Genomic DNA, 17,788 nt, shown 5'->3' on the forward strand with positions numbered 1-17,788 from the left:
GCACAGGGCACTGAGGAGCTGAGGGTCCTGGCACAGGGCACTGAGGCACTAGGCCCCGTGGGCACAGGGCACTGAGGAGCTGAGGGTCCTGGCACAGGGCACTGAGGCACTAGGCCCCGTGGGCACAGGGCACTGAGGAGCTGCGGGCCCCGTGGGCATCATGTAGATTCTGTGCAAAGGGAAGCAAGACGATGCAGAGTGTGGCCGAGCATGGGCAGAGGACAGGGTGCCCCCGAGGTGGTGTGGGAGCTCATGGGGTCCCCTGGGCATTCAGTATCCTACTGTGGGGGTGAGCTGGAGAGGTGACCCTGGGGTGACACCCTCCTACCCATGTGCTACCCTGCACAGGGCCTGACCACCTGTGTCCACTGCTCCGCCTGGACCCTGACCACTCCTTCCACTGCCCTGCCTGGGTTCTGACTACCTTGTCCATCACCCTGCCTGGGCTCTGACTGTCCACCACCCTGAGCCAGGCCTGACCACCTGTGTCCACTGCACCCCTGCCACACCCGGGCCCTGACCGCCCCCTTCCACTGCCCTGCCTGGGTTCTGATCACCTTGTCCGCCACCCTGCCTGGGCTTTGACTGTCCGCATCCACCACCCTGAGCAGGGCTTGAGCACGCGTGTCCACTGCCCTGCCCACTCCAAACACTGCCCTGCCCGGGGCCTGTTGAATGTGGGCAGTTGGCAGTGTAATGCCCGCCCACACCCCCGCAGAAGAAGGGCTGGGCTGGAGAGTTAACTGGGTGCTGGCACTCTGTTCCCCATCTCTGGCACGGGGATGCAGGGCGAGGCACTCTGCTGTGGCTGCGGGTGGGGGGTCCAGTTCCTTGGTCACTTGAGCACGGCTGCAGGCCTGGGGGGACGTGGCACAGTGTCTGCTCCGCGCAGTCAGTCCTGCTTAGTGGAACCCAGTCCTAGACCCCTCACCTCTCGTCCTGCCCCTCCCATCAGAAGCAGGCCCTCCTTGGGGACTCTGGAACTCCACCTGCTGGTTCACCCCCATACAGCCCCAACAGTCAGAGCTGGGCCAAGCTGAAGCCAGGAGCCAGGAGTTTCCTCCCGATCTCCCCAGTGGGTGCAGGGTCCCCAGAAGCATCAGCAAGGAGCTGGATGGAAGTGGGTACCTGGGACTTAGGGGATGCCAGAGGCTGTGGCTTGCCAGCGCAAGGCCCTGGCTGAACTGCCCAAGGGGAGCACAGGTGCCTCGGGCTCAGGTCCCACCACCTGAGACCTGAGTGTGGCTGGGCTGGGGCCCCGCCTTTAAGTCCCCAACCCGGGGCACCACTGCCAGTCTGGGAGGGCAAGGCCCTCATGGAGGCTGTGAGGCCCGGAAACACGCGGGCGGCGGCGGCTTGGGCCGGCACGAGGGGATCCGACCGCAGCCACAGTCTCAGGGAAGAGTGGCTGGGAGAATGCGCCGGCGGCGACCCCACGTCGGGAAATCCAGATTTCCGGGCGGCTACGTGCCCTGCCTGCGGCTACCGGGTGCCCTCGCTGCCGGGCCCGCGTCCTGTCCGTCAAACGTGGCGCCGGGGGTGGACCCGGGGCGGGGTCGGGCGCGCGGGGCGGGCCAGAGGCGGGGCTGGCGACAGCGACAGCGACCGGGATCGCGGCGCAGAGCAGGCGCGACGGCCAGCGCGGGCCCGGGTCTCGCCGCCGCCATGGCCACCGTGGACCTGGAGAAGCTGCGGATGTCGGGGGCCGGCAAGGCCATCGGCGTGTTGACCAGCGGCGGCGATGCGCAAGGTGAGCCGGGTTCCGTGCGCGCAGGTTCGGCGCACGGTGTCCCTGCGGGCGCGACCGTCGCCTTCCGCCCCGGGGATGGGGCCTCGGGCCGATCCCCCCGCCCCGAGCGCCGCCCCTCCGGGAGCCCGGAGTCCGCCCCACGCGCTCGGGTCGCCGCGTACGTGCGGCCAGCCACGGGCTCCCTGCGCCAGCCTTGCGCCCGCCCTGCGCGCGGAGCCCGGCCCCCGGGGGGTGTGGCTGCGCGGGCTCCGGTGGCCCCGGTGGCCCCGGTGGCCCCGGACGCGGCGGGCGCAGGACCCGAAGCTTCTCCCGCAGCGGCGAGCCCCGAGGGAGCGCAGGGCCGGTCTCCACGGGCGCCCGGAGCCCGGGCCTTCCGGGCTCTGCCCCGACTGGGGTCCCTGCCTGGGCGGGCTCCAATCCGCACCCCTTCCCTCCGCCTGCTGCCCCCTGCTCGGGGCCCCTATCGGGCTGGGCCAGGCTCAGCCCCTGGCCTCCTGCGCTCCCCTCCCGCCGCTCGGGGCCTCCGTGGGGGGCGGGAGCTGTCTCGGGACTTTAGGAGTCTTAGGAGTCAAGTTTGGGTGGGGGTGGGGAGGCGGATCCTCCCTCCAGCCGTCCTGTGGCGGGGAGGTGCGCACCCGGCCTGGTCGGGTCTGCTGACCTTGGGCCCCACCCTAACCTGAGGAGCGGTCGAGCCAGCCCCCCGGCGGGGCAGCCTCTGCTGGCCTGCCCCTGGGCAGAACAATGTGGGCGCGCCTCCCTCCTGGCCCGCCGGAGGAGCTGGAGGAGGAAGCGGCTTCCCAGGAGGCCCCTGGCTGACCTGCTCCTTCAGCACGCCGGGGAGGACACAGGGCTTGGGAGCTTGGTCCCCCCTTGGCTCAAGGCCCAGTAGCAGACTCCCCCATTCCTATCTAGGGCATCATCCTATGGATGGAGTCCTCCAGGTACTTGGTCATCGCTGTCCCGCAGCGACGGACTTGGTGCACGGAGCCGACAATAACACGCGTGGACCCTGACTGATGGTCAAAGCCCAAGTTTATTGGTGGCATCAGGCTTTATACACTGAGGGTCCTATGGGATGAGGGAGGAGGTATTGAGCTCATCAACAAACCATCCACTGTTTCCATACTCTTGTTTGGAAGTCCTTTTGTCTTGTATATTCCACCAAGTGTTCCCATTCACATGCTGTCACTCAACTGTTCTTATACAAGTGATATCCAGTCAAAAGGTGGCCATTCGGTTGTTCTCATGCAAATATTATCCAATCAACTGCAATCCTGTGCTCCCTGACCCTCTAGGGTCGCAATGTCCTCCTACGGTTGGTGGAGCCGGGACCCCCCTGGGGAGCCCTGCCAGTGCCTGCCCAGCTGTGGGGTGCAGGTGGGGCTGGAGGATGGTGTGGGGCCGTGGCTGAGCTCTCCTCCCCGGGGCCTGGGTTGGGATGCTTGAGACTTAGCGGGCCAGCCAGACTCTGTCCTGCTCAGCTGCCCTTGGCCTCCCATGTGACGCAAGGGCTTTGCTGGGGTCGGGGAAGTGAAATGGGCCACCCCAGGTTTTTCCCCGCTTCCCCGCGGTCTGCCATGGCTGTGGCTGAGGGAGGGCCCAGTGCTTGGTCTGGGCTTCTCCTGGGCCCCGGCGGTTGGCGTGGGCACTGACGTGTCTGCGTGAGCCGGGCTCCCTGCGGCTCCTGACCGCATCGGGGCCTGACTGGCATGGCCGCGATGCCCGCTCTTGCCTCCTGAGCCAACCGTGATGAAGGGTCATTGGTGGCCAAGTGTTCTTGGGCTCTGTCCCCGGCGCCCGTTTCCTGGAGCCCAGAGCCTTTGGCCCTGGGAGGGGCCGAGCCGTGGTCCCTCCCTGTCCTGCCCTCGCGCGGGGTTTACGGGGAGGCAGACGAGCTGACCGAAGGGCAGATGGAAGCTCGGCTCTACCAGGCACAGGGCTGGGTCACCCAGCTTCCCTTTGCTGGGACACAGGGCCTTGGTCAGTGGGCACTTCCTGGCTGGCTGGCCGCACAGCTGGGCTTGGTCTGCCATGCCACCCCAGGCGCCAGAGGTTTTGTTTTGCTATGTCCTGGGGTCATTTGCAGGCTAAAGTCCAGCACCCACCACGACCGTAACCCAGGGCTCCGGACAACCCCCAGGCTGGCTGGGGAGGTGACAGGCACAGAGTCCCCTGGGAGCTCCACATTGAACACAGGGTTGCCACAGACCCCTTCCTCTCTGCGCCTCTTGGGCCTGCTTCCCCATTGATGGGAGGTGCTGGGAGCGGAGGGGGCGGCACGCTTCACGGCGTGGGAGGCTCAGGCTGAGCCCGCTGCCTCCCTGCTTGGCCCTCAGCAGAGCGGGAGCCTGCAGCCCCCACTCCCTGCGCAGCCTCCGTCCCCTGGGTAGGCTGTGAGGTTGCTGTCTGGGCTCTCCCAGCTCCAGTTTAGCAACCCCACTTTGCGAGTTGGGGTGTGTGAGACGTTTGTTGTTGCTTGGGCAACCAGCTCTTGCCCGCTGAAAGCACTTATGCAAGCTGCAGGGTGGGCAGCTCAGGTCCCCGTGGCCCCTGCACACTGCCTGCTCTGGTGCGTGTGTCGGGGAGGGCTCCTAGGCTGGGAGCTGCCCAGGGACACTGGCGCGCAGCTCCCTAGCCTGGGGGTCGCTCAGGGTGGGGCACTGGGAGGGGTCGTGGGGCCGCGACAGGCCTGCTTCCCCGCCCAGCTGCAGGCCACGTGAGGGTGGGGGGGTTCCTGTATAACCAGGGCCAGGGTCACTGTGCCCCAGATCCCACACTTGGGTAACACTTTCATTCTGTTGGTGAGGGAGAGTGAGGGCCAGGGGTCCCCCCATTGCTGCCTCATCCCGCTCGGGGCTCGGGAGCCAGGAGACCAGTCCCTGGGTGGGACCCCAGTGTGGGAGCCGCATTGCTGCCCCCAGCTGCCTTGCAGGCAGGAGGCTCAGGTGGGGGTGGAGCCCACCCCATGCACCTTGCAAGGCACTGGGATGCACCTCGCCCCCCTTGGGCACAGGTGGATCCCTGGGGACAAAGGCCAGCGGGCGGGCGGGGGGGGGGGGTGCTTGGCTTGCACAGCCCCTGGGCTGGGAAGGGTGGGTGTCTTCAGAGTGGCCGCAGGGCAGGGCAGGGCAGGGCAGGGCAGGGCAGGGGAGTGGCCGCCTGGGTAGGGGACTGGGTCAGATTCAGGAAGTGGGTAGGATGGATCAGAGTGGCTGCCCGGGGAAGGCAGGGAGGAGGGAAAGGGCATGTAGGAGTCGTGACCTCTGGGTGCCCAGCCTGAGTTCCTGGAGGGGAGAGGGCCCTGTCCAGGGCAGGTGGGGCAGCCCTGGACCTGCTGCAGCTCCCCTTTGGCTGTGCTGAGGTGAGGCTAGCCATCTGCGTGGGGGAGGAGGGCAGTGGCAGAACTGGAAGCTCTGGGGCGTGCCCCGCATTTGTGTGCCATGCAGGGGACTGGGGGCTCCCCATTCCCACACGCCAGAGCCGGCCCTCACGGTCCCTGGCATGGCGCCCGCTGACCACCTCGTCCTGACCACTGGCAGGCATGAATGCAGCTGTGCGGGCTGTGACACGCATGGGCATCTATGTGGGCGCCAAAGTCTTCCTCATTTATGAGGTAGGTAAGGGGGGCGGGGTGTGCCAGTGTGGCCATTGCTGCACGCTGGCTTCAGGGCTGGGGGAAGAAGGGGTCCACAGCTTGGGGGTGCTGGGGGTCCCGGGCTGACGGAGTCCCCAGAAAGGGGCCTGTGGGTTTTGGGGACTGCTGTCCCCAGCGGTAGTCACTGCCCCACCCCAGGCCTGGGAGGGAGGGTCATCGGAGGCTGTCCTGCTGGGCAGCTGCCACCCTTTGGGGTCACCTGTGTCCTGGTCTCTGCTGTGACCCGGGGCCACCCCTGTCTGTGTGTCCCACCTCCTGGTCTCGCCTTGTCTGGTTTTCTGGTTAGTTGGTCATTTCATCCGTTGTAATAAACCCAGGCTCTCCAGGTGCCTCCCACTGTTCTCCTGGCCTCTGATTCCAGAGACGCGCTCAGCCCTCAGCTCCTCGGGGCTAATGCAGCCCCACAGGCCCCCGCTGGCTCTGGCGGTGCCCTGGGAGTCCCAGCTGAGTCCTGGCTGAGGGCCGGTGCAGCTGACCCTGGGACCGTCACCTGGCAGCCAGGTGTGTCCTCAGCTCCCGCCAGGAGCCCAGCTGCAGGATTGGGGGCTCCTGCAGGGGGCGGGGTGGTGAGCTGTGTCACCGGCTGGTGCTCGGGCCTGGAGGGCTAGGAGTGTGGTCCTGGGACTGCCCCTCCACACCCACACAGTGAGACAGGGCCAGGCCTATGGCGGCCTGCCCATCTCGGGCGTGCAGGCGGGTCCGCTTACCGGGCAGCCCCCTGGGTTCCAGATCCAGGACTGCTTCGTGCACGTGGCCCAGGCAGGCTCTGACAGGCCAGGGTGGGCCTGTGTCACTGCTGACCAGACCTGAAGCCCTCTGGTGCCCTCCCCACTGCTCTGCCTTAGCTGTCGGCAGCCATTCGGACAGTGGGGCCAGTCCGAGCAGGCTGGACTGGGCTGTGGGGAAGGCCGCTACCTTCTTGTCAGCCTTGGTCTTTGTCAGCCCGCTCAGCGAGCGGCTGGTCCCTGGGGCTTGGGGATGAGGCTTGGTGCAGGGCTGACCCTGTGTGGCCGCTTCGGCTTGGCCCCCAGGCTCTCTGGACACCTGTCCCGGCTCTGCTGCCGGGGCCCAGGCTGCGTGTGCGTCACTTGGCCTGGAGGACGGTGTGGTGGCCACTGTCTCACACTGACCCCTCCGGTTCCAGGGCTACGAGGGCCTGGTGGGAGGTGGCGAGAACATCCAACAGGCCAGCTGGCTCAGCGTCTCCAACATCATTCAGCTGGTGAGGCCGGGGGCAGCGGGGGCAGCGCGGGCAGCGGGGGCCACACGGAGGCGGGGAGATGCGGAAACACTGCACAGGGCCCGGGTTCTGTGTGTGCGTGCGCACGTGCCTCCCCAGCCCGAGGAGGTGGCTGTGTGGGGATGTTGTCCTGTCCTGGGTCCAGGAGAAGGCCTGTGGCAGTGGCCTGGGCTGGTCCCAGCTGTCCCCTTGCTGCTGTGCCCCGGGATGCCCCCGCCCTGTGTGAAAGTCCCGGCTGTCCCGCGCAGGGTGGCACAATCATTGGCAGTGCCCGCTGCAAGGCCTTCACCACGCGGGAGGGCCGCCGCGCCGCGGCCTACAACCTGGTCCAGCGTGGCATCACCAACTTGTGTGTCATCGGCGGTGACGGCAGTCTCACAGGTGCCAACATCTTCCGCAGCGAGTGGGGCAGCCTGCTGGAGGAGCTGGTACAGGAAGGTGCGTCTGCGGCCCGGCGTTGCGTGGCTGCTGCCCGTGGAGGAACTGGACGCTATCACGGGTGGGCTGGTGGCAGGAGGCTCAGCATCCAGGCCTTGCGGTGGTGGCGTGCCAGGCCGGGTCCTGGACATGCTGGGCAGAGAGCTGAGGTCTGGGGACTGTCCACCCAGAGCCCCCAGGGTCGGGCAGTGGCCTGGGCCACTGGTTGGGGTACTGGTAGCTGAGGGGGCGGCCGTTCTCAGCACCCTCCACGCACTGGCCAGGCGTGGGGCTCCCAGTCCCTGCCTAGACTGCACGCGGGCGGCCTCACCTGGCCCTCCTGCCTCTCCCCGCCCAGGGAAGATCTCGGAGAGCACAGCCCAGACCTACTCGCACCTGAACATCGCCGGCCTGGTGGGCTCCATCGACAACGACTTCTGTGGCACCGACATGACCATTGGCACCGACTCGGCCCTGCACCGTATCATGGAGGTCATTGATGCCATCACCACCACGGCCCAGAGGTCAGTGGGGCTTCCCTGTGCCGGCCCAGCCTGCAGCTCCGGGGTGCTGGGGGGTCCTTGGGCTCCTGGCAGCCTCAGCCAGGCCTGGCTTGGGTGTGGAGGGATGGCCATCCTGTCCCCATGCCCTGTCCACTGTCGCTCTGCATCCCCCGCCCGACCCTTGGAGCTGCTGAGCTGGGGTTCCTGGGGTCCCTGGGGTCCCCGGAACAGGGCCTGACAGCCCGTCTCTTCTGTCTCTGCAGCCACCAGAGGACCTTCGTGCTGGAGGTGATGGGGCGGCACTGCGGGTGAGCAGGACAGGAGGTGACTGGGGGAGGGGACAGAGAGGGCATGGGGTGCTCCCTTGTCCGGGGGGCTGGGCTCCTGACCCTGGCGTCCCCTGCCAGGTACCTGGCGCTGGTATCTGCGCTGGCCTCGGGGGCCGACTGGCTGTTCATCCCGGAGGCGCCCCCCGAGGATGGCTGGGAGAATTTCATGTGTGAGCGTCTGGGCGAGGTGAGTGCGGGGGTGCCGCGTCCTGGGATGGGGTCCCCAAGGGACACTGGGGGGCTGGTTCTCTGCAGCCTGCTGTGGCCGGTCCAGGGAACCTTGGGTGCCCCCTGGTGGCAGGGCTAACACATTGGGGCACGGCAGCTGACTTCTGCGTTGACTGACCTTGATTGGCACACATGGCCGAGACCTGTGTCCTGGGCTGGGCTCTCCGTGTCAGTGTGGGCAGTGTGGTCAGGCTGGCTTCTGGGGAGGTGATGGCCGATGGGGTCAGAGCTGCTGGCTGCCCTGCAGTGCCCAGACCCTGGCTGGGCCAGCTGGGCCCTTGGTGAGCGGGCTCCCAGGACACACTGTTATCCTGCCAGAGGCTCCATGCTGTGGGGGGCAGGGTTCCCCAATGTCTCGGGCCTTGGGCTTCAGTGTTCTGATGAGACCCACATGACCAGCCTTGGGGGCAGCAGGCGGCCTGGGCTGGCAGCATCTGCCTGACCCACATGGAGGCAGAGCAGGAGGGGCTGGGAGTCAGCTTCTAGAACCTTCTCCACCAATGCCCAGGGCAGACATGGAACCTGGATGTGAGGCCTGCCTAGTCGGAGCGTCGGGGTCCCTGCTAGGTGTGACTCGGCCGTGTTCACACCCAAGCTGTGTGGGAAAGCTGGCAAACCTGAGCCCTGATCCCAGCCACACTGCCCGCTGGGCCCCAACTGTGGGCAGCCAGCAGGGAGCGGGGGACCTGGCTGCAGCCCCACTGCCTCTCACAGGATGGGGTGGCATAGTTGTGGGGACACTGACCCTGCCAGGCCAGCACTGAGCCTCACTTGTCTGGCCCAGACCCGGAGCCGGGGGTCCCGGTTGAACATCATCATCATTGCCGAAGGCGCCATTGACCGCAGCGGGAAGCCCATCTCGTCCAGCTACGTGAAGGATGTAAGTGCAGGGCCAGGGCAAGGGCTGGGGCGCGGGACCCGGGCCCAGGGTCTTGAGGAGCCCAGGTGGTCTGTGGGACCATCCACACCCGAGCCACCGGAGTTGGGGCTGATGTGGGTTTAGGGCTGACCTGCTCTGGGGGTTGATGCTGGTCGGGGCTGACCCTGCAGCCTGCAGCGAGGCAGGTGTGGGCGGGGCCAGGCTCCTGCTGCTCTGGGGAGCTCCACCTTCAGGTCCCAGCTGTTACAATGTAGCCGAGTAGGTTCAGTCCCTCCGAGCTAGCAGAAGGTGCCACTGGCAATGCCAAGCTGGGAGTGAGGAGGTCTCCCTGCCATGGCCTCATCCCACCCTGGGGTTCCTGTCCAGCAGGCCCCGGGGTGACGAGAGCCCCTGCCTTTTCAAAAAGACAGTGACAAGGATTCTGTCCATTTGCCAAACAGCCACATGCCATGTCCATCAGGGTGGACAGGACAAGAGAGGAGTGAGACGCTGCCTAGGCCAGGACCCATCACTGATCCCTCTGAACATGCAAATAGTACACGATGCACGGTGTGCACACATCCCACACACCCTCACAGCACCCAGCGTGTGCACACACCACATCCTCACAGCACCCACTGTGTGCACACACCACATCCCACAAACCCTCACAGCACCCACTGTGTGCACACACCACATCCCACACACCCTCACAGCACCTACTGTGTGCACAAACACATCTACACATCCCTCACAGCACCTACTGTGTGCACACACCACATCCCACACACCCTCACAGCACCCAGCGTGTGCACACACCACATCCTCACACCCTCACAGCACCCACTGTGTGCACACACCACATCCCACACACCCTCACAGCACCCACTGTGTGCACAACCATATCCTCACACCCTCACAGCACCTACTGTGTGCACACACCACATCCCTCACAGCCCCACTGTGTGCACACACCACATCCCACATACCCTCACAGCACCCACTGTGTGCACACACCACATCCTCACAGCACCCAGTGTGTGCACATACCACATCCTCACAGCACCCACTGTGTGCACACACCACATCCTCACACCCTCACAGCACCTACTGTGTGCACAAACACATCTACACATCCCTCACAGCACCTACTGTGTGCACACACCACATCCCACACACCCTCACAGCACCCAGTGTGTGCACAACCATATCCTCACACCCTTACAGCACCTACTGTGTGCACACACCACATCCCACAAACCCTCACAGCACCCACTGTGTGCACACACCACATCCCACACACCCTCACAGCACCCACTGTGTGCACAACCATATCCTCACACCCTCACAGCACCTACTGTGTGCACACACCACATCCCTCACAGCCCCCACTGTGTGCACACACCACATCCTCACAGCCCACAGCCCCCACTGTGCACAAACACATCCCACACATCCCTCACAGCACCCACTGTGCACAACCACATCCTCACACCCTCACAGCACCCACTGTGTGCACACACCACATCCTCACACCCTCACAGCACCCACTGTGTGCACACACCCTCACACTCCGACCCTGCTGTGCTGTGGGGACGCTGGCGGGGCTGTCCCTGCACCCCGAGTTGCGTGGGGCTGCCTGGCTGCAGGGGCAGGCGTCCACGCTGTGCGGAGCGGTGTGTGTGAACTGCCCTGGACACCCGCACTTTCCCCGGCAGCTGGTGGTGCAGAGGCTGGGCTTCGACACGCGGGTCACCGTGCTGGGCCATGTGCAGCGAGGAGGGACCCCGTCTGCCTTCGACCGTGTCCTGGTAGGTCGGGGCACTCGGGCCTGTTGTGCAGGGGTGCGTGATCTAAGTGTGATGTGTGCAGTTAATGTGCCATGACTGCAGTGTCTGTGTGTGCAGGTGTGCGGTGCTGGCTGTGTGTGCAGGTGTGCGGTGCTGGCTGTGTGTGCAGGTGTGTTGGTGCCGGCTGTGTGTGCAGGTGTGTGCAGGTGTGCGGTGCCTGCTGTGTGTGCAGGTGTGTTGGTGGCCGGCTGTGTGTGCAGGTGTGTTGGTGGCCGGCTGTGTGTGCAGGTGTGTGCGGTGCCTGTGTTGCCTCAAGTGGGAACCTGCCCTCTGGCTGCCGTCCCACCCTCACCTTGAATGTGGGCTCTTATGGCACTGACCCTCCTGGCCCTGGCTGGCTTCTGGGGGAGGAGTGCAGGGTCCTGGGGCTCCCTCAGGTGGGCACCCCTGGCTCTGGTGGGTCCCTGTGCAGGTTTGTGTTGGCGGCCTGAGTGTAGCCGTGTCTCATTGGGTCCCACCAGTGGTGATGCTGGGGCCAAGCATCCAGGTCTGAGCCAGGTTGCCCCATGTGGAGCTCCCGTGAGGACTTTCCCGGGACATGGGTGCAGGGGCTGGCCAGTCCTGTTTTGGGGGGCTGCTGCATGTGCCTCCCAGGAGCCCCCGAGGGTGGTCTCCCCTGCACCCACCATGGAGCCGGTCGGGGGTCATGACCCCAGCCTGCCAGGCCCCTGATGTGTGTGACAGAGTGCCCTGGAAGGCTCAGGTGGGCATGCTGACCCCTCCTCCCCCAGAGCAGCAAGATGGGCATGGAGGCGGTGATGGCACTGCTGGAGGCCACGCCCGACACGCCAGCCTGCGTGGTCAGCCTGTCGGGGAACCAGTCTGTGCGGCTGCCACTCATGGAGTGTGTGCAAGTGGTGAGTGCTGGGCTGGGGGCTTGGCGTGAACGCACCTGGGAGAGGGGTCTCACAGTGCTGGGGGCTCAGTGTGGACACACCTGGGGGAGGGTCCCTGTGTGTAAGGCAACTCCAAGGTGGCACCCTGTGGGGGTAAGGAGCTAAGGTCACATCTCTGCAGGCCTGTGTGGGGACAGAGGGTGGGGACAGAGCAGGTGTACCAAGTTGGTCACTGGGCAGGGCTCCGGGTGGGCAGTGCATCGCCCCACTGGGTTCCTGGGGGTCTGGGGCTCAGGGCTGTGTTCCTGCCGGGGCTGGCCTTGGGAGCCCACGAGAGGCTGGAGGCTCGGTGTGGGCAGCAGGGTCTGTGGGCTGAGCTGCCAGGGCTGCCCAGCGAGGCCGTGGCCGGTGGCCTGCTGGGCCTCCCCCAGCCTGTGCTTCTGGCTTCTTTCCTGCCAGACCAAAGAGGTGCAGAAGGCCATGGACGAGAGGCGGTTCGACGAGGCCATCCAGCTGCGCGGCAGGTGAGGCTGGCTGTGTGCAGCTCTCGGCCTGGGTGGGAGCAGCGGCACTAGGCAGGCAGGAGAGGGGGTGGCACCGCCTGGCAGGCACAGTGGGGTAGGCAGGGCCCACGGGGACTGTGGTGCTAGCTGGGAGGAGTTTGGGTTTTGGTCTCTGGTCTCGGGGATTGTGTCCTGCAGGCGTCAGGTGGGTCAGTGAGGCCACGCTGGACGTGGTGGTCTTGCCCGTGGCCGAGGCTGCAAACCCGGGTGCCACCCGCCTGCTGTCGTGTGCCATGCGGTGAGCTTGTGTTAGGGGCTGGGGCCTCACGGCTGCGCAGTGAAGTGGGCAGCTGGCCTGCCCGCTGCCTGGCTCCCTCCTGGCCAAATTCAGGCCCGTGAGCCCCGTGTCCCCAGGCCCTGTCTGACTGGTTTCCTTCCAGGAGCTTTGAGAATAACTGGAACATCTACAAACTGCTGGCCCACCAGAAACTGTCCAAAGAGAAGGTGAGGGCCTTGCCTCACCCCTGCCCGGGCTCTGCCTCATCCCTGCTTGGGCTCTGCCTCACCCCTGCCCGGGCTCTGGGCTGTGGGGCTCTGCCTCATCCCTGCTTGGGCTCTGCCTCACCCCTGCCCAGGCTCTGGGCTGTGGGGCTCTGCCTCACCCCTGCCCGGGCTCTGCCTCGCCCCTGCCTGGGCTCTGCCTCGCCCCTGCCTGGGCTCTGGGCTGTGGGGCTCTGCCTCGCCCCTGCCCGGGCTCTGCCTCGCCCCTGCCCGGGCTCTGGGCTGTGAGCCCCTGGCTGGGCCCCAGAGGGGTGGGTTGGGAGGCTCTGGCTGTGGCCCCTTGTCTCATGGCCCTGTCTCCTCTGCAGACCAACTTCTCGCTGGCCATCCTGAATGTGGGGGCCCCGGCAGCCGGCATGAACGCGGCCGTGCGCTCGGCGGTGCGCACCGCCATCTCCCAGGGCCACACGGTGTATGTGGTGCACGACGGCTTCGAGGGCCTGGCCAAGGGGCAGGTGGGTGCAGCGGGGCCGGGGACACGCGGGGCTGGGGTCTTGCTGGCCGCCTTGTGTGTTACCGGCCCCTCGGCTGTTCCTGAGCACGCGAGGGTCTCAGGCTTAGGCCAGCTAGAGACGGGTCAGCAGCCTGGGGCGGAGACTAAGGGGCAGTGTCCATGTAGCCGGTGGGTGGGCGAGGCCACATTGGACATGGTGTCCTTGCCCATGGCTAAGGCTGCAGAGCGGGGGTCTGTGGGCACAGCGGTCAGCCCAGCTGTCTCCTCCTGGGGAGGGGTAAGGTGCCTGGCTGTGCCTCTGAACCACGGCTGTCTCCCAACAGGTGCAAGAGGTGAGCTGGCACGATGTGGCTGGCTGGCTGGGCCGCGGTGGCTCCATGCTGGGGACCAAGAGGTGAGCCATGGGCCCTGGGTGATGAAGTGGGGGTCAGGGCCTGGTGGGGTGGGGTGTTCCCACAAAGGGATGAGCCCTGGGCCACTCCCCGCTTCCGGCTGGCAGCTTCACTGGAGCAGCTTCAGACCCTCCCGCCTGGGGCCCCATAGTCACGAGCTCCTGTGGGTCACATGTGGTCCCCTGTGTAGGGGAAGGCGGCTCTGCCAGGCTTGGGCCTGTGCCGCTGTGCTGGGCCTATACCACCTTTTCTTTTTGAAACATTTGCACGTTTATTTGAAAGTCAGAGCAGGTGAGTGCTTCCATCCGCTGGATCACCCCCCAGCTAACCACAGTGGCCAGTGATGGGCCAGGCCACGGCAGGAGCCAGCAGCTCCTTCCCGGTCTCCCATGCGGGTGCAGGGGCCCAAGCACTGGGACCTTCCTCCACTGCTTTCTCAGGCCACAAGCAGGGAGCTGGATGGGAAGTGGGGCAGCTGGTATTTGAACTGGCACCCATATGGGATTCCATTGTCATCCGACACCATGGGGATTTCTCCTGTCTAGCATTTCCATAGCAGGGCCTGGTGGGCATGGGGGTCGTGGCCATCCAGGTGACCTGCAGGGAGGCTGCAGAGTCCCCTCCTGCATTACCAGTGGAAGCTGCAGAAGGACTGGAATTGGGACCGGTGTAGTCACGAGGCCACTTGGCCACACGGGGGTGCTGGTGGCTGCTGGTGGCCTGGGTGTGGTCAGGGCAGCAGTGGTGTGAGGTGTGTTGTGGCCACCACCCACCCATGCCGTGTCCGTCTGGCAGGACTCTGCCCAAGGCCCACCTGGAGCCCATTGTGGACAACATCCGCGCCTACAACATCCATGCTCTGCTGGTCATCGGCGGGTTCGAGGTCAGGGGCTGCCTGGGCCTGCGGGGGTCAGCGCTCCGAGCTGCCCTGGGCTGGGCTTGCGGGGTGTTGGCCCTCTCCTAGGGGGCCTCGCCAGGGGGAGCGCTGTGAGCCCAGGAGGTGGGGGTTGTTCAGGGCAGTTTCTGAGTTCCCCCACTTTGTAGGCTGCAGCCGGTGGACGGGCTGGTGTGGCCTGAGGGCTCCAAAGGAGGGACCTTGCCTGGGGAGCATGGGAGGGTTTGGGGCAGGTGGGGAGCAGTGCCTGTGGGGCGAAGCTGACCCCGGCATCCCACAGGCCTATGAGGGCGTGCTGCAGCTAGTGGAGGCCCGGGGTCGCTACGAGGAGCTGTGCATCGTCATGTGTGTGGTCCCCGCCACCATCAGCAACAACGTGCCCGGCACGGACTTCAGCCTGGGCTCGGACACCGCCGTGAACGCAGCCATGGAGGTGTGTGGGGCGCACAGCGGGGCCGCTAGGGCACCTGGGCAGATCTGGCTGTGCCTGCCCCTGGGGCCGGGCCCGTTTCATCTGGGCTTGCCTGCGCTGTGATCCTGCTGGCATTGCAGACACCACTGCCCTGTGGCTTGGCGCTCCTGGCTCGTGGAGCGCACAGGCACATTTCCCTCCCCTCTGCCCAGCTGCGTGTGGGGCGTGCCTCCTGGCCCAGGGCTCAGCTTTCCATCACCTGCCATTTCTTTCCCAAACTCTGAGCCGCTCTTGGCTGGAATTAGTCACACAGCCCCCGTCACGACTGCCATTTCGGCTGTCCTTCGTCCTGCTGTCCCTAGCACCTGACATGTGCCTGACCAGTCCTGGAGAGGGACTGTCAGCAGTGTCCCTGGCCTGTGACAATCCACATGTCCTCGGGCTGCTGTCCTAGGGGCTGGGGGCCTCAGGCGGTGCCTTCAGGCCACCTTGGTCCTGAGCCCAGCCCCAGTCCCGCCCTGTCCCCGTGCCCTGTCCCTGGGCAGGGTGGGGACACGGAGCCCTAACCAGCCGCTGCTTGCAGAGCTGTGACCGCATCAAGCAGTCGGCCTCGGGCACCAAGCGCCGAGTGTTCATCGTGGAGACCATGGGCGGCTACTGCGGCTACCTGGCCACTGTGACGGGCATCGCCGTGGGCGCCGATGCTGCCTATGTCTTCGAAGACCCTTTCAACATTCACGACTTAAAGGTGGGCCGACAGCACCCCGGCTGGCAGGGACCTCCACCCCTCCACGGGTCCTGCGGGCACAGCCCTGCCTGCACCCCTCGCTCACCCTGCACCCCTCTCCCTGCTCCCCTGGGTCTCCCCGGTGCCCCTCTCCCTGCTCCCCTGGGTCTCCCCGGTGCCCCTCTCCCTGCTCCCCTGGGTCTCCCCGGTGCCCCTCTCCCTGCTCCCCTGGGTCTCCCCGGTGCCCCTCTCCCTGCTCCCCTGGGTCTCCCCGGTGCCCCTCTCCCTGCTCCCCTGGGTCTCCCCGGTGCCCCTCTCCCTGCACCCCTGGGTCTCCCCGGTGCCCCTCTCCCTGCTCCCCTGGGTCTCCCCGGGGCCCCTCTCCCTGCACCCCTGGGTCTCCCCGGGGCCCCTCTCCCTGCTCCCCTGCTCAGTGTCCTCTCCCCCAGGCCAACGTGGAACACATGACAGAGAAGATGAAGACGGACATCCAGAGGGGCCTGGTTCTCCGGTGAGGGCGGTGCGGGGGAATCTGAGGGTCTGGGCAGGACCATGGACAGGCCCTGTGTCGGGCTCGGGCTGGGTTGGCCTTCAGGCCCCCGTCTCTGGGGCTTGGGCTGGGTTGGCCTTCAGGCCCCCGTCTCTGGGGCTCGGGCTGGGTTGGCCTTCAGGCCCCCGTCTCTGGGGCTTGGGCTGGGTTGGCCTTCAGGCCCCCCGTCTCTGGGGCTCGGGCTGGGTTGGCGCCCTTCTTCAGGTCCCACTGCTCCCGCAGGAATGAGAAGTGCCATGACTACTATACCACGGAGTTCCTCTACAATCTGTACTCCTCGGAGGGCAAGGGTGTCTTTGACTGTAGGACCAACGTCCTGGGCCACCTGCAGCAGGTGCGGGTGGGCGGGGCTGTGTGGTGGGGCGGGTCCTGTATTGGCCCCTCCCACTGCACCTGCCACTTGCCGTGGTCAGGTCACCCCCCCTCCCCGCCTCTACTCAGACCCGAGCTGAGCTGTTCCACTGCCTGTTCCCCTCTGGCACCCTTCTCCTGGCCTTTCCCTGTCTGGATCTGGGTCCTCACGCCCCACCCTGCCTCATGCAGTGCTCACAGCATAGGAGGCTGTGGGAGTTCCCGGTGGGTGGCTGTGTGCTGAGCCCAGTCACAGGGTGGTCCCTGGCCGGGCTTGGAGGAGGGTGTATGGCTGACACGAGGCCGCAGGACTGGGGTGTCCAGGCTTGCTGGACGCTCAGATCTGGCCTCGTTCTGTCTTCAGGGTGGGGCACCTACACCCTTTGACCGCAACTATGGCACGAAGTTGGGCGTGAAGGCGATGCTGTGGGTGTCGGAGATGCTGCGGGCCGTGTACCGCAAGGGTCGGTGGCCAGGGGCCCAGCGGCCTGTGGACCCGGGTGGGGGCTGGGCTGGTGGGCTGCTGCTGGAGACAACACGTGCCTCTGTCTGCAGGCCGGGTCTTTGCCAACGCACCCGACTCGGCCTGTGTGATCGGCCTGCGCAAGAAGGTGGTGGCCTTCAGCCCGGTCACCGAGCTCAAGAAGGACACAGACTTCGAGTGAGTGAGCGGGGCGGGGGTTTGGGGACAGAGCAGAGCTGGGTCACACCAGGGGGTCCCCAGACACGTGGCAGCGGGCAGGAGGGGTCCACTCCACCGCTGAGCTGGGTCACTGAGGGCTGACCCCGACCCCCAGGCACCGCATGCCGCGGGAGCAGTGGTGGCTGAACCTGCGGCTGATGTTGAAGATGTTGGCGCATTACCGCATCAGCATGGCTGACTACGTGTCTGGAGAGCTCGAGCACGTGACACGCCGCAGCCTCAGCATCGACACGGGCTTCTGAGCGGGGGGCCACCCGCCTGGGCCGCACCCACTCTGGTGACCCCTGGCGTCCACCCTGCCCCTGTGCTCCCCGCAAGCCGTCACCTTTTCTAGAAATAAACCACCTCACCAGAGTCCTGTGTCCTCTGAGGAGGGGACGGGATAGGGTGGGCCTAGGATGAGCCCTGGGGCCCAAATGGCTGTGGCTCCCCCTAGGTCTGAGCCAGGTTCCAGGACCCTCACACCTGCCCGAGTGGCCGCCCTGACAGTCTGGGTTGGGATGGGACTCGCAGCAGGTGTCTGGTGTGAGCTAGCTCAGGGGGCAGGGTGGGCAGTGAGGCCAGGGGTGTATC

At 66.1% G+C, this 17,788-nt stretch overlaps 1 protein-coding gene across 4 annotated transcripts; it reads left to right on the forward strand.

Annotated features, from left to right (window-relative positions):
- Positions 1-1,628: 1,628 nt before the first annotated feature.
- Positions 1,629-17,565, forward strand: PFKL (phosphofructokinase, liver type). Of its 4 annotated transcripts, none has more exons than XM_040986692.1 (22): positions 1,629-1,750; positions 5,290-5,363; positions 6,550-6,627; positions 6,894-7,083; positions 7,421-7,586; positions 7,829-7,873; positions 7,973-8,081; positions 8,907-9,002; positions 10,700-10,792; positions 11,563-11,688; positions 12,127-12,191; positions 12,611-12,680; positions 13,040-13,186; positions 13,509-13,579; positions 14,373-14,460; positions 14,753-14,905; positions 15,468-15,632; positions 16,061-16,122; positions 16,384-16,495; positions 16,877-16,976; positions 17,068-17,173; positions 17,310-17,565. In XM_040986692.1, exons 1-22 carry the CDS (start codon positions 1,666-1,668, stop codon positions 17,455-17,457), a joined length of 2,349 nt encoding a protein of 782 aa, XP_040842626.1. In that variant the 5' UTR covers positions 1,629-1,665; the 3' UTR covers positions 17,458-17,565. The 4 variants fall into 4 exon arrangements, with proteins under 4 accessions (XP_040842626.1, XP_040842625.1, XP_040842629.1 ...); XM_040986691.1 differs by having other exon boundaries at positions 12,611-12,674; XM_040986695.1 differs by lacking the exon at positions 11,563-11,688 and having other exon boundaries at positions 12,611-12,674.
- Positions 17,566-17,788: the final 223 nt, after the last annotated feature.

The sequence above is a fragment of the Ochotona curzoniae genome, unplaced genomic scaffold (assembly GCF_017591425.1).
Source record: "Ochotona curzoniae isolate NIBS_2020 unplaced genomic scaffold, NIBS_Ocur_1.0 contig_4516, whole genome shotgun sequence".
NCBI classification, from domain to species: Eukaryota; Metazoa; Chordata; class Mammalia; order Lagomorpha; family Ochotonidae; genus Ochotona; species Ochotona curzoniae.

Coding starts and splice junctions, on each gene's coding strand:
- PFKL (XM_040986692.1), top strand. CDS start 1,666: ATGGCCACCGTGGACCTGGAGAAGCTGCGGATGTCGGGGGCCGGCAAG. Junction 10,793..11,562: donor CTGCCTTCGACCGTGTCCTG/GTAGGTCGGGGC, acceptor CTCCTCCCCCAG/AGCAGCAAGATGGGCATGGA. Junction 14,461..14,752: donor TGGTCATCGGCGGGTTCGAG/GTCAGGGGCTGC, acceptor GGCATCCCACAG/GCCTATGAGGGCGTGCTGCA.